Source organism: Sebastes umbrosus, chromosome 9 (assembly GCF_015220745.1).
Source record: "Sebastes umbrosus isolate fSebUmb1 chromosome 9, fSebUmb1.pri, whole genome shotgun sequence".
NCBI lineage: Eukaryota > Metazoa > Chordata > Actinopteri > Perciformes > Sebastidae > Sebastes > Sebastes umbrosus.
Genome location: NC_051277.1, coordinates 11,119,102 through 11,134,836, shown reverse-complemented (window position 1 = coordinate 11,134,836; position 15,735 = coordinate 11,119,102). Strand labels below are relative to the sequence as shown.

General features: G+C 40.7%; 1 protein-coding gene across 9 annotated transcripts in view; it reads left to right on the top strand.

Annotated features, from left to right (window-relative positions):
* The window catches only part of LOC119494197 (LIM and calponin homology domains-containing protein 1-like), a 95,657-nt gene that overhangs the window by 45,552 nt on the left and 34,370 nt on the right, over window positions 1–15,735 (top strand). For 8 of the 9 annotated variants that reach the window (XM_037779906.1, XM_037779901.1, XM_037779905.1 and 5 more), the window contains 4 exons: window positions 103–209; window positions 4,935–4,965; window positions 9,526–9,636; window positions 11,412–11,610. In XM_037779906.1, the coding sequence (XP_037635834.1) occupies window positions 103–209; window positions 4,935–4,965; window positions 9,526–9,636; window positions 11,412–11,610 (448 nt within the window). Of the gene's footprint in view, window positions 1–102; window positions 210–4,934; window positions 4,966–6,810; window positions 7,038–9,525; window positions 9,637–11,411; window positions 11,611–15,735 lie in introns of those variants that run through there. The other variant, XM_037779908.1, reaches the window with a different exon arrangement.

Below are 15,735 nucleotides of genomic sequence, written 5' to 3'. Positions count from 1 at the left end.
TTTAAGACCTTGTGCAGTTAATGGACCTGACCTTGCGTTGCCTTCTGTCTCTGCCAACAGCGTATTTATTCTGACGAAACTGTGTGTGTGTTTTCTGTGCAGGATAACCTCAGTGTGTTTCTACGCGGCTGTGAGGAGTTGGGACTGAAAGGCTCCCAGCTGTTTGACCCTGGAGACCTGCAGGACACGTCGACACGTCCCACCGCCAAGTAAGTCTCAAGCTTCAGTGTTACCTTACTGCTCAACAGGTGTGTGTGTGTGTATGTGTGTGTGTGTGTGGGGGTGTGTGGGGGTGTGTGTGTGTGTGTGTGTGTTTCTTTCAATTGTGTTCCTGAACACAACATCCGCCACTTGAAGAAGGTGAGACCAAAGTCTTTGTTATATTTATTTTAAAGGAATATTATTAAAATTATCTTTAGATTGCAAACATTATAAATATTATTATAAAACAAAATATAAAAAATTAAGCCTTTACAAGTGATTTGTATTATTCATTTATTTATTTTATTTGTGTGGGCCAATGTACAATACGTATTAGAATTTGATTTATGGTAACAAAGTTAGCTTGAAGCTAATATTAATGTGATTATCTATTAATCCCTTTGCAAGTCTCATAGTTTAAATTATAAGTTCCAATAATAAGTTATACACATATACAACACACACACACACACCATGTCAACAAGTGTATGTTTAGACAAATTAAAAGCATTTGATTGTAGTAATTATGAAGTTATCGAACAATCCCAAATCAAAATTAGACAAGTCTTATCCCGAAAACCAAAAACAGTATATCCTGAGCTGCATTTCAGTCGTTAGAACGCTGTACAGAAAGCTGTTAAAGTGTCTGATTGTCTGTCTGAGTCGATTACTATGAATTACGGTGAATTCAAGTCATCTGTAAAGGTCATAGAGTTTAACATTACAAGGCAGTATTTTGTTTCTTATCTATTTGGATGGTTACTTGAGAAATGGATTATCCTTCTGTATTTTTGGATTGAATATTATTATTAGACTTTTGTGCTCTGTGTGACGCTGTTATTGGCTGTTTTCTATTGTTGGTATTGTCTTTGAAGAGAGGCCTGGACAAGAAGGCAGCATAAAACACTGTTATGACTACAAACACCAGGTGTTTTATAGATGGACTCGTATCTGGTTAAATAAAGGTTTGAGGTTTTTGTGCTTTAAGGCACAAAACAGAATGAGGGTGCTCTTTTTTTCAAAGTTAAATGATGTAAAGCTTTTATAGATTTTGTCACTAGTACATGGTAGATGGTAGAATCCTCATCTTCACTTCCAGTAGTGCAGTAGTTGTTCTGGAGGCTTAAGGAGTTCTCTTCCAGTTCGCTTAAAAGTTGAATCTCAAAGTTGAACCTTCAATCTTGACCTTAGAAACAGCAGTCGAAACAATCTCACCTGAAGGTCCATTTAGTAGCTGTTCTGGAGTTTTTGTGCATATTTTAGACATTCTCACAATGAAAGAAGGCTTGTGTTTTACTAAGTGGGTGGACCGAGTGTTGTTAGTGATGAACACTTTAATTGTGTGTTAATAGATGACTTGTCTGTATCACTGGTTGTGTGTCACTCTCTGTCATTCTGTGCATCAGACAATCACCCAGTTCACTGCCAACATAAACAACTAACTGAGACTCAATGGAAGTTTGCAGAGCCTGTGTCAGTGAAGCAACAATACCATATCTGTTAGACACAACTGGTCTCTGTCCAAATACAACACTGACTCCTGCTTTGTTGCCTGGTAACAAAGAGAAGTGCATGTAGTTCTTAAGATATACTGTGTGTGTGAATGTGTGGGTGTGTCAGTGTGTGCGTGGCATGTGCTGTCCTCGTGCAGCAACAAGGTTTCATTCACAGAAGGGTTTAGAAAAGGTGCTGCTGGAGATGAGGGGAGAGAGGGGACAGGGTGAATCTGAGCTGGTCTCAGAAGGAGCTGCTTGACTGGCTCTGTCAGGACAAGGAATTCACTGAGATGTGTGTGTGCATGTATGCATGTGTGTTTGTGTACTCTATTGTTAATGTAGCGTTTGTTTCTGAGAATGTGTGCAGCCATCACCCTGTTGCACGCATTTAGCTCCAGTTTAAACAGGGATGCTGGTGTTTTCAAGTAGGGATGTGACGTTGAGGACATTTTCCCACCGGTTATTAAACTTGTAACAACACCGGTGTTACCGATTACACCGGACATTTTACAAGAAAAGATGACGGTCAAAATGTATAGTGCTCTTACTTTGATCTTTAACGTCAGGTGGCTGTGTGTCTGGCCTCTCTGGTTCAGCTTTTGCTGCTTGGCTGCAGGTTTCCACCCGGCGCTGCTCCGCTGCACACACCGGCTGTGAGCGCTCGTCCTCCTCACGGCAATTACCTCTTTAACGTTATGAGTCCCTCATAGCATTGGGTTTAAATCTGAAATATTGCCAAATAGGCGCTTTTGCTTTTTTGCTTCGACACCAAATCCTCCGCCATAGTGTTGTCTGTCAACTCTCTCGTCCCGTGTGTGTGAAATCTGACTCCCGCTACTCTGTGCAGAGACTCCGTATGGAGCAGACACTTTCACTTTCAGTTTGTAGCGTCCGTCGTCCGACTATGTATTAATAACACGGCGCTGATACGTGAAAATTAACTAAATGGGTTTTATTTTATGTAAAGAAAAGCAAAACGACATTGTGGGGCCGGTGGGTACGTGATGTAATCAGTGTATGCCCGACCACCATGTAACACCAGTAACACCAACCAATGCGGCAAGTCTATTTTCAAGTCCATTTACTCCTGTTTGTGCCTCATTTACATTCTTTCAATAATATATAATAATATATGGGAGGTCTATACAGTTGGCACAAACTGAAAAGGAAACATTGGAGTCATTGTTTAAGAGGCCCTATGCTATTTCCAGTTGTTATGTAACCTTCTGTCCTACAGGATGATATTTTCTGGCAGCTTGTACCCATGACAGGAAGCCGTTTCGGTACTTCTTTCCCCTCTGAGTCTCTGGACAGGTATTTACTCATCTAGGAAACAGCTTCGGACAGGGAGGCGTAAAGACAGACAGGTTCTGATACACTATGAGCCTGATATATCTCCTGTTCTTCTGTGTGAAGCAGATCGATTTCCAAGATAAGTGACAGTTTGCCAGCCAGAGTCAATGAGAGGAGAGGAGAGAGAAGCTGTGTTTCCATTCAGCTGTCTGACAAATTTTACACAAAGTTTTGAAATGCTGCAAAAAAACAAACTTCAAATTAAATGTTTTTCCTTCTGTTGGGTAGAAATAATATGATGAAATTCAGAAATCCACAAGAAATGTCATTAATATTGATTAGTATTAAGGTACTACTACTCTTTACTGTCAGCAAGTACTGGGAAATGCTTCCTTCTTTCATCTAAAAGAAATATATGTTGTATAACAATTTTATCCACCCATCACACAACATGGATTCCTTGGAGGTTTCTCTTGACAGATTTTTAAAAAAAACATTTCAGGACTTCCACAGCTGGATTAGAGTTGTTTTTTTTGTAATAACATACAAACTGGTTGCATTAAACCTACATCATCATTTATTCAGCAAATCCATTTCTATTGTAACGCACTTTTTTATTGATAAATACGTTCTCGCTGTGACATTTCCCCTTAGCTTTTCTAATCTTACAAACATTAAACTGCAGGTAGAATACAAAAAGAATTGTAAATTGGAAGAAAAACACAATGAAATCAAGTTCATCATTCAATTCTTCATAAAATCTGTTCACTCATTCGAGCAAATAACATAATTATTACAGACTTTTCAAAAGTGACATAATGTCCTTTAATATATGTCATTACTGATTGTGTTATTGATTTTTGACAGTCACACTAAATATTATACAGGCATGCAAACTGTCACCTTTCTGCGACATTCGCCGTTTTTAATCCAAAATAGGTCACCTACGTGATAAGTGCAGATCTGATAAGTTTTTGATAATATTAGCAATGATAATTCTGTCATAACCACGACGTAATTAAAAAAATTGCTTTTGGATCAGAGCCGCTCAAATTTACACTTGTGTTGGTTTTATGTTGTGCACACAGCAGCACAGACAAAAAGTTTATTCCTCAGTTTTCATGCGTTTTCCTATGAATGTCTTTTCAAAATAAACTTCCGTCTTCACAGAAAACAGTTTCGGTTTAGGCAAGAAAACTACTTAAGTTAGGTTTTAAGAAAATCTCAGTTATGTTAAGCCACACCGGAAGTGGCGTAACTTAGAAAAATCCATGTCTCATACACTGTCGTTGCTGCTCTGTCTCCCCCTCTTAGCCTCGAAGTCTGTTTCCACAATACAAGTATGCATTGGGGTCAATTTTACAACTGCTTCATTCCACTTCCCATTTATAGCTTCAAGCGGTGATCCGCAAGATCCACATCTTTTCATTTTGGCAACTTCTGTGGTGCTAAGTGGCCACTACTGTGGTGTTTCTGCCCTGCACCTCCCAGAGATCACTTGGCAGTCAAACCATGTGGCCACCACTGTGACATCTGTCTCTTCTGACTTCCTGTTGGAAGGATTTGTCTTTGTGAATGATCACTGCTGGTGCAAAACGGTAGATCTAGATCTGCCCTTGCTTTTTATATTCCATCCGATAGCTGAAGTTAAAACTGCAGTCAGTGAACATTACTGCTGTAAATATTAAATAAATACATCACCAAACAACAAACTGGATCCAGAGATGCAAGTGTGGAGTCTGTTAGTTCTCCCTGCGTGGGCCACACTCACTGCAGATTCCTTTATACTGTATATTCAGTAAGTTTTGTTTTTGCTGCTGTTTTGCATGGATATGTGGGAGGTTGGTTGGTTTAAAATCTGTTTGCTGTTATTTTTATGTAAATATTTCATTAAATAACACCATGTCTCTCTCTCTCTCTCTTTCTCTTTCTCTTTCTCTCCAGGGGAAGCGACTGCAGCCGAAAGCTCAAGAATGTAAGTGATACTTCTGGTTTACAGCGGGATGATTTGTTTGTGTGCTAAATGTATGTTTGGATGTAAACTGTTATTATGGTTTAGTGTTTCTGTTTGTGCTGTGGTTGTCACACTCTGCTCTTACCATGTCAGTTCCAGCTCAACCAGTTCTGTTCACAATACAGTCAGCTCTCCCGGCTGTATTACTTTCTACTCTATTTCTAGTTTGGCTTTACAGTTTGAAACTATTCAAGCTGTACCTTTCTATTGCAGGCGGGTTTCTCCACCAAATCTTTCAGTTTTATGTCCTCTACCTGCTTTTTTTCATCTATTCTATGTTTTATCTTTATTCAGTTGATTGTCTGCTCTACATTTTCAAACTCCATTTGATCTTCCTATTCTACTTGTGTATTCTCTTCCGTCACTATCTATATCAGTTTGTTTGAGCCAAGCTTACCAATCGGCAACCTCTGGTGCTGAAAAATTAAGCAAACGGGCTTTGAAGCAAATTTTCGTAGTGGCCAAACGGTGGAATTACAACTTCAGGGTCGGACACATGATCCCATTCAGCCCAAAAAGACTTTTTCCACATAGACTTCCATTGGGAAAGAGACGTCTGCAACTCAGCGGATATATATATATATATATATATATTTATTATTATTTATTTTTTTAGGTAATTCAAGTTCCCAGTATGAACACTTAGATTGCCCTTATTTAAATCATTAGGTCCTACACGTTATAAAATACACTAATAGCCGAATTCATCGGTCTCGGTCTTATTCATGTGAATGAGGCGGGGGTTAAAATAAACGTTACTGTGCCTGCTCTATGGGCCAATAGATGCAGAAGATCCGGGTACTTTTATCACCCGGCAGTCGAGCCATTTTGGCTTCATGCGCCACTGAGCAACTTTCATAGGAATGATCGGGGGCCAGCCTCCGACACTGTATCCAGTTCTCTTTATACATAGTTAAAATGCCCAACTGTACAGCAGAATTAAACATGTTTGCAGCCTGGTTCAAAAAAGAGTTTTGGTCTCTATAGCTAATTTCCTCGTTCATGACTGTACGGGGGGTGAATTTTTATATAACTCACCCGTTTAAATTGTATTAATTGTTAAATGAATGCATAATTAAAGACATGGCTGCTCAGGTCGCTAGCTGATAGCTGTCTGCTCTGCTGCATCACCCGGGCCAGCCTCAGCTCCACCTACGATCCAACTCTTTGCCCATTTTCGGTGTAACCGGGAGTTAGGCTGTGTTGTCACTGCTAAGATGGCAACGGCTGGAGCCACCCACTTTGAGCTTCACAACGGCTCTTCAGAAACCTATGGGTGACGTCACGGAGACTACGTCTACATTTTATACAGTCTATGGTTTTTACTCTACTAACTCCAGTCCTTCTTGCTTTATCGGTTACACACAGACTCCATCCACAGTACTGTTCGCAGTCCTCTTGTTTTGCTCTTTATAATGTTTTTTGTCCATTCTTTTGCTTTCATCAGTTAAATGTCTTAATATTTGGACACTAATAGCCTTTTCTTTTATACCTGTTCTATGTTCTTCTGCATATTCTAGTTTAGTTCTTCCTATTCTGCCTATTTTAGTTCTCTGTGTATTTTGTGTTCTGTCTCCCTTCTAATTATCCATTTGTACAGTCCAAGTCTTGTCTATTTTTGTTCAAATATACCTCACCTCCCTCTTCTCTCTTTCTATTAATGCTGCTTTAAGAAGTAGAACACATAATACTAGCCCTTCCCACTCTGCAGTCTCTCTCTCTCTCTCTCTCTCTCTCTCTCTCTCTCTTTCTCTCTCTCTCCCTCTCTCTGATGCTGCTGTGTACTGTATTGGTTAATGTGTGTGTCGAGCTGCAGAGCTGGCCTGCTAGCTCATTTAGCTGACTACACACACAGTGACTCTCCTCTCAGCCACATTTGCAGCAATAGCAAACGGCCCACAAACTCCCAGCAGCTAAAAGGCTTTAGCCAGGACCTGCTGCTACACTCTGGATCTGCCCTGCAGACTGAGGACTAGGATTTGATAGCAGCTGTCTCTGCAGCACATCACATATTGAGAGATGAAAGAACTGCGGTGAGAAGAAATTTGCTGATTTGCTGATTAAGGTGTTGTTAAGCAGATTGGATGTTGAAGTAAATAGAGGGTATTACATGGATGGGTGGAATATTGCTGGAGTCAAGGGATGATTGTTTATCAGTGCAGCTGTGAACAAGAAGGGCTGATTGTGCATCTGTGTGTGTGTGTTGTGATGACTAGTTTAGAGAATCTATATCTACAGTATATGTACCACTACAGGTCTGTGGATTGTGACCTGCATACCCTTGTGTGTATGTGTTTACATTGGTGTCTTTTGGGGGTTTATTCATGCCCTTGTGTGTGCATCATTTAAGTGTGTGTGCACATGAAACAAAGAGATGATTGTCGTTTCGCAATGGGACCTCTTTGACAGGTCTTTCCACATCTGCCAGATCAGACAGCTGCTGAAAACTGAAGAGGCAAAGTCACTGTCAGGCCCGTCGTTTATAGTTCTGTCAGTCAAAACTCCACTGACGTGTTTTCTTTCAACTACTGTAACCTGGTGCTTGCCTGGTGTCCAAGTTTCTGTTTTTATACAGTTGTTTGTTTTAGGTTTAGTGTTGCATGTCTGCATCATGCAGTGCACAGTTGTTGCATGTTTTCCCATTCAGTTTGTAACAGTTGGGATCAATATGGATCAGTTTTAAGCATACTAGTAAAGCATCTGGTGCTGACCCACTTCCAGTGGGAGCTGGCACGGATATTGCCATTATACTGGTGACACAGAGACAATAAACTCCCCTGCTCAGGGTGCTAAAGTGTGCAGATAATGAAGAATAACCGCAGCAGGTGCAGTGTTGCTTTAGCAGTGTATTGTGGCATTCTGTGTGGTAGCAAGATAAAATATCATATGCATGTAATATACACAAAGATGAATCAGTAGTAGTTTTGATCTGAAAAGACTTTGTGCTTCTTCCAAACAGCTGGCCTGTTCCTTTACTCTTCCTCCAAGTGTGTTTGAACGGCAGCAGAGGGTGTTTACACTGACAGTATGACTGAAATAAACACATTAAGCCATGCTGAGCTTTCTTATCAAAGCCATCCCTGCGGAGTGCCGGTTGACATGGACACAGTAAATATAGCTGGGAACACTTGGCCAACGGGTGCTAAAGGTGCAGCTCGGTGTGATCTCCCTGCGGCTACAGACAATCTGTACATTCTGCATTTTAGATGTTCAGCTGACTCCAAAGGGAGTTACACTGAATGCAGTAAGCTTCACTTCCTCATTCACATCCAGCATTACTTCAAGACATGAGGTCACAAGAAGAGTCAGAGGTACGGCCTCCTTCAGCTACTGATTTTCCAGGCTTACTGTGTTAGAAGGAGATGAGATTGACCTGGTAATTTATGCTCTCACGTTTAAGCCAGCTAACAAGCAAGTATAAATCACTGTGACCCCTGAAGGGATGCTGTATTTTAGCAGGAGATGTGCCTGTGACTGGATTCAGTGTCAGAACAATGGCTCAGTCTTGTCGTGTTTGTGCAGGACGCATTAGCTAACATGTAACTTCTTTGGATGAGGCTGGATTGTAATGACCAGAAAACCAGCTTGTGTTGCTTTGTAGGGAGAAAAGTGAAAGGAACAAGAGTGGAGAATGGTTTCATGGTTTCAATGGTTTCTTCCTTTAATATAACCATGAGCAAACAAACTATTATTTATAGCCATTTTACCTATTCAGAAGAAGAACTGAAAGGTTTCATATGTTGGCCTGTAATGCTACATGTACATACTGGACGTCCACTGGACTTAATTGCACAACGTTCCTCTGAAAAGTTATGCAATTTCACTCATGATGTGGCAATCATTGGTTTGGAAAAGACAACTCAAGATCCAAACAAATTGGCTCAATGTCCCTTGAATGACATGCTGTCCATTAGACTGTCAACACAAAACATGTCTGGATCCAAGGCATCGTAATGGAGACGTTTGACTGCAGTGAGGAGCTTGAATTTAAGATTGGATCACTGGATGACCTGCGTTGTTGTTGTTTTAGCAACAAACCTAAACGGTTCTCTCTCTGTTAGTGTTTCACGAATAAGATGACAACTGAAGCCACAATTGGGTTCAGTAGTATAGCATGTGTTATCTTTTATTAATTATATTTTTAATGAATCTGGGCAAGAATGTACAATAATAAGCCCCGGGACACACTGGATGCATGAGCAGCGTGTGACAGCTACCTCAGTGCTCTTTCGTAAATAATAGTAGTAATCCACAATTAAAAGCAGGTACTCTATTCATTTATGGAGCCCTGCAGGTCACTGCATTTTCCTACAACACTGTCGTGCAAATGTGTTTACAAATGAAGGAATTCTATCCACAGAAAGCCGTAAGAGTGAATATAGTGACAAGCAAATTACTCTGATTGAAAAAAAAATAAACTATGCACATGTCATTGTTTTCACTTGGCACTGAGATGTACTATTGTACTTTGTGTCATCATCTGATCATGATGTCTGACTGTATTTTTTCCTTTCCTTTTAGGTTCTAATCACCATCTACTGGCTGGGTCGTGCTGCTAACGGCTGTACCTCCTACAACGGTCCCACGCTGGACCTGAAAGAGTTTGACGGCCTGCTGTCACAGATGCGAAAGGTTTGCTCAGTCATGTTTAGTACTGTCTAGGCCTAAAAATATCATGAAAATCTAAAGTACAGGAACAGTTTAGTCAGTAGTTGCTGTTGTATTACAAATCTCCGAGCAACCACAGCTGGTATAACGGGTAGAGAGGGCAGAAAACCACAGCTCTGATCCCTGCAATATCCAAATGTCCTGACAAAACATATTATTTATTATTCTGGGATGCACTGAATGAGTGTGTGTTTGTTGAATGAACACAGACTTCTCAGAAATCATCTCAGGCAGTGTATAACACCCCCCCACCCAAAGTCCAGGGATGACCTCTGTTAAACTGGGGTCTTGTGTCGCTCATCCCGATCGGGTTGCACCCCTTTACTGACCCAAAGGGACAAAGAAAAGTTACCATTAGCAAGCCCCAAGACACACACACATACAGACGCACTATGTCAACCACTCATAACCATGATGTCACCCCCATGCGATTTATTCCACAATGTGACGTCTCTTTGCTGTTCTATAAACGGAGAGATCTCTGCCAACTCAGCAGAATAACTTTCCCAGATGTTCACGTTGCCGGCTGACCAAAACAAAGCCACGTTTCCATGAAACAAAAAAAGAGGTTAATAAAATTAGATTTGAAAATCAAGGAAAGCCCATAAGGTACACATATTAAAAATTAAATGGGCACTAAAAGTTCACTTCTGATGCTTATGAAATGGAAAACTGGACCTTTTTAAAAATGATTGAAGTGCAAGAAGCAGGTGAATGTGTGACCCAGCTGCACTTTTCTCTGCTCACTTATGCTGTGTTCACACTACAAGCAACATAGCAACAGGCTACAAGTCATTTTCAATGGAAGCAGGTGACATGAAGCTACAAACTGCCACCCGACACTCCAATGACGCGGTGAGGCGTCAACCAATCACATGTTTTTATGTCACACTGTTTCGTACCATCTAAAAAAATGCTGTTAGTCAGTTCCCAGTGCTAATTAATGGCATAACTACGTCAATGAGCGCTTAAGCAACACTTCAAAAGCGACTCAGCAACAATCTAGCTGACTGTTATGTTGCTTTTGTCACTTGTGGTGTGAACATAGCTTTACTGTTAGTAGCTCAGGATAAGTGCATCAGTTAAAGAGTCAGTTCACTCAAATTAGGAAAAAATAAACCAGCTCACTTACCACAGGTGGCATCTAGCCATTAATAGTTTTAATTTTGAGATATCCCTCTCTTAGGTTTCTCGAAACCTGGCCGGATAAAGCCAAAACTATCTGCTTTTTTAATACTGACATACACACCTTTACTGTACAATGTCACTGCTTCATCAAAGAAGGTTGAATGCCTGTGAGACAGAAATCCTGTGGGAGTACAGCCGAGTTGATAACATAATAAAGAGTCTGTCAGAGGTTTGGGAGTTGCATAACAGACGTCCGAGGGTCAGGAACAGGAAGTCTTTTGGTAGACAGGAAAGGCCTTTCCCCACCTTCCATTAGCTGCATAGACATGTTTCAACTGTAGACCGACGCAGGGAGGGGTCACTGAGGTGACGAGAGAGCGATAGAGAAGGATTTGAGCAGAAGAACAGATTAGAAAATGCAGAAAGGAAAGCAAGACGGTGGGATAGCACACAAACAAATTCTTCAGATATTGTTTGAAAAGGTTCAAATTAAATTCTCTTCACACAACACAAGTTAATTGATGTGCTTTCCACGAAATGTTATGCATCTTTCCTTTTGTACACACGCATTTTGCGCTAATCTGTACATTTGATATAACCTGGGCTTTCAGGAGGCGGAGGAGGCAGAGAGCCCTAAACGCAGCATCCGGGACAGTGGCTACATCGACTGCTGGGACTCCGAGCGCAGCGACTCTCTCTCCCCGCCACGCCACGGCCGCGAGGACTCGTTCGACAGTCTGGACTCCTTCGGCTCACGCTCACGACAGACCCCGTCGCCGGACGTCCTGGTCCCCCGCGGCAGCAGTGATGGTAGGAACTAATCTATTCTTTGTTCACTTTTCAGTCATATTCACATACAACACTAGTTTGATTTGATTGTGAAAGTGTGATGTTTAGGTTAGAATGACATCCTTCAGATTAATCCTTCCTGTCATTTTATCCACACCACATATGTCCTGTGGAAGGGGAGTAATTCAGTACTGGCTGTTTTGTTTGGGTCAATTGTTGTGTTCAGATATAGTATATAGATAAATGAGGTGCATTGTCCTTGTAGTGCTTCTGTAATAAAGCCTGTTGTTCTCCTCCCGGTGTTTTCACAGGACAACACCCAGGGCAGGTCAAAGGCTATTTGAAATAATGATGTGAATGATCTCAGTGCGATGCCTGTTTTGAAGCCAAGCTATGGCTATTGTTTCACTTTAGTTACAGCTTGCTGTCTTGTGAAAGGGAAGAAATTCAGTTCAGGAGCTGCTGTTATTGTTCGGGTCAAAATTGCGTAATAAACTTATCATGTTATTAATCCAGGAAGAAAACTACATAAACACCACAAGTCTTTGTATTCCTTTCTGCAAAGCTGCTCATGTCATGTCATGCTGCATGTCTATCAGTTCTCGGATCACCCTTATCTGATGTCAATCTGCAGTGTCAAAAAAACATGCACAAGCCCCTACTCTAGCTACAATAACAAGTGCTGTCACATCTGTTTTTGTTTCAGACACACTTCAGTTATGTGATGTTAACACAGGCTCCCCTAACATGACAGTTGTGGCAGGTGACGTAAAACAGAAGGCATCTGATTTATTAGTCCCTCGTGGAAAAATTCCATTTAGCTGATAAAATAGAAGTGGCAAGAAGGATACAACCATACGGGTCTGATTTGATCTAGAAACATAATAAGTAATTTGCTGTTTTTACACATCAGATCAGAGTCCTTTGAGAGGAATACAATCTGGAGACGGTTTGAACACTGTGAGACACTGATCCCCTGTCAGTGGTAGCTCTGTTTAAGAGTGTCAGATGAATGTTTAAAGGGGCTATATGTAAGAATCAGAAATTGCTTTAAATCAACATCAGTCAGCATCCTGTTACTCACACTTGTGCTCCTACTATGTTGACAAGCGAGCATCGGTCAAAACCGTAGTTATAATTGGCTGAAGTTTTAGCAACATTAGCCAGCTAGAACCACAATATCACTATATATTTGACATGTTTGGCAGTAATGTTAGCTCACCTTTCCAATAGGAATTTTGCCAGCACTGGGTCCGTTTTGAAACCCAAAACCAAACGAAGGTCCCTCCATTAATCGAAGGCCTGGCCGATGTTGATCCTAGTTCCCCCTCGACGTCGATCACGTTCCTGTTTTGCAACACTTCCTTCACTAGATATAACTTTGTGGGTTTTTTTGTGCCTCTGTGGAGTTTGTGTTGGAGTCTGAGTTGTGGTTGAGGCTGGTCGTTTGTTGGCGTAAGTGGACTCCATTTCTAACTGAACGTTATCTATCGTTGCACACTGTTAGCCCTGTAGCGGAGCTGAAGAGAGTAAAGGCACTCGCGAGCGCGGATGACGTCAAATCCGTTGGATTGTCCCGGAAAAAACGTCCCGCATTCTTCACATTAAATCAGCCTACAACCTGATAGAGGAAACCCAGAAAGTCACGGAAGGTCTATTTTTTTAGGTTAAGTTACAACCTGTTCACACACTGACAATAAAATACTATTAAAAAATGTTTATATGTGTAAAAACATACATACAGTCCCTTTAAAATTTAAATATAAATGTTGGTAGTTGTGATTACTGATATTACGATTTGCGGAGCTAACTGCCCATCACACCTCCTCTATGCTTCCTTTAATTAAACTGACTAAACAATATCAACGCATTGAAAAGTCAACTCAATATTTATTCCATAACTTTCCCTCTTATTTTGACAAATAACAGAAAAATAAATCCTCCCCCTTAATCTATTTACGCACAGTATGTACGTGAATGAATGGGTGCCTCAGCCATGGTGCGCGTCCAACCTCTCATAGTGTTAATGACACCTTTCAGTGAGGATTTCAAGCTCTGCCATTGACATCAACACAAAAGTGCGTCTGTGCTGAGTGTCTGAGCCGGTTGTCCTGGAATATAACTCTTGAAGTGTGAAATGAGATGAGTGGCCGCGTTAGAGAGAGAGGAAGGGATGAATCATCCTGATGTAGTGAGACAAAGAAGAGATATAGGTGTGTTTGTATTAATGACGGCTCTTAAGTGGTTTTTCATCTGACACCTGACGGATCTGTCAGCAATGATGAAACTTGCAGCTTTAGTCGGCTTTGTTGTTAATACTTGATAGAATAACTCATCTCATGAAGTGTACTAAATGTGAGTTAAATTATCTTGCAGGTAAGAAGCTGTGCAGAAATTTACAGTTTTCCTTCAACATGTTTTTAGATGTCAAGTACTATACAAGGAAATTAAAGTATAATTGATTTCACCTTTCTTTTTAGCACTATTTTAGTCTATTTTGACTGACCGTAGTCATGGAAACAAGCTCATGCGCTGTGCCCCTGACAGATACTCTCAATTCTCGCAGCCTGCTACTTTCCATAAAAGTTGTGTGAGGTACAGTACAGTTTGGTATTTCTCACTTTGATTTCTACACCTTCTTCTCTAGTTTTCCCTCCAAGTTTCAGTGTGTTTTCAGGTGGTTGTACCTCCTTTAGGATTCAGTCAATAGAATAATAAATAAATAATAGACTCTACTGGTGTTAACACACACACACAGATCTACACTGGTGGATACTAGTAAAGTAAAGAATCCCAGATACTAAAACTAAAACAAAAAAGAGAGATCATAAAGATCTGACTGCATGTATATTGTTTATTAGTCTATGGTACGTTTTTGTTTAGACCATATAGTGGCATATGTAATTTAATGATTCCAAAATGGTAGCATAACAACACAATGTGAAGTTTTCCCATGACAAACATGAACTGCAAACAGCTGCCAATTTGTTTTATGCTTTGTGCTGAAGTCAGAAATAGAGTTTGGCTTCATTTAAAGGGCCAAACCAACCATATGCTGTCATTGAAAACTGTTCATTGCTCCACTTTATATGAATTTGACCCTTTTTAAAGTTTAATGATAGCCTGTAAACAGTTACAGAAGTCGTCACAAAGCTCAATGTACGTTTCATCTCTGAACAGAGCAGAGTGAAGCCAAGCATCCTGTCTGACTGTGTTTTTGTTTTGAGGGGAGTGTAAAGGAAACTGCCGTCTCCAAAGCCCAAGCTGCTGTCACCAACAGCCAAACTAACTCAAAACCTCGCTGGATGTTGATGTTTGCTTCTCAGAAATAAGGGGGAATAAGCCACTCTAAATATACTGTGTAAAGAAAAGCAATGTAATCATAGTTTTTGAAAACACAAAAAAAATATGAGCTCTACATCAGGGGCAAACCAATCAGGAGAAAAATCCATCGCAGCCATGAGAGACAAAGTTTTCTTCTCAATAGACCAGAATGCAAAGCTGCCACAAACCTCTAGCTTTTTCTATACAAGCATTACCACAATCAGTCTGTCCACCAACACGTGTGACCCACAGCTGGTTAGTCACATTTACAAGCTGCTCGTATGCTCTCACACCCACCTGTGATGCAAAGTAACGTGCTCTGTCATTCTGGAAAAATTAATAAAATGTTTGCCTAATTAAAAAAAAGGGGAGGAGGCATGCTGGAGACGTTGGCTGACTTTAAAGAATACATAATGACAGCACATTTTCATAGTGACTCCTGAAATGCTTTGAACACCACAGATTGCTGCTATTGAGGGTATCCTACTACCAGTGTTCAGATCAGACCCAGGAGGCACAAACTGGAGGAGTGAGAACAGGATAACAATGCAGTTATCACCCAATCACAGGCAGCTTTGAGTACACTCAGAACAAGAGCATCCATTTATTCACATGCACACAAACTCCACTCGGCCAGGTTTTCACCGCCCTGACCTTTTTAGACAAAGCCCTTTCTCTATTCAGCTCCGTAAACTGACTTCAACCTGACAGTAATTAGGGGACAAGGAGAAGAGTTTAATTCAATCTCTGAGAGAGAGATGCAATATTGTAGATGCTCTTTTGTTTGGGCCAAGTTTGGTAGATGGATAGTGTTGATAAATG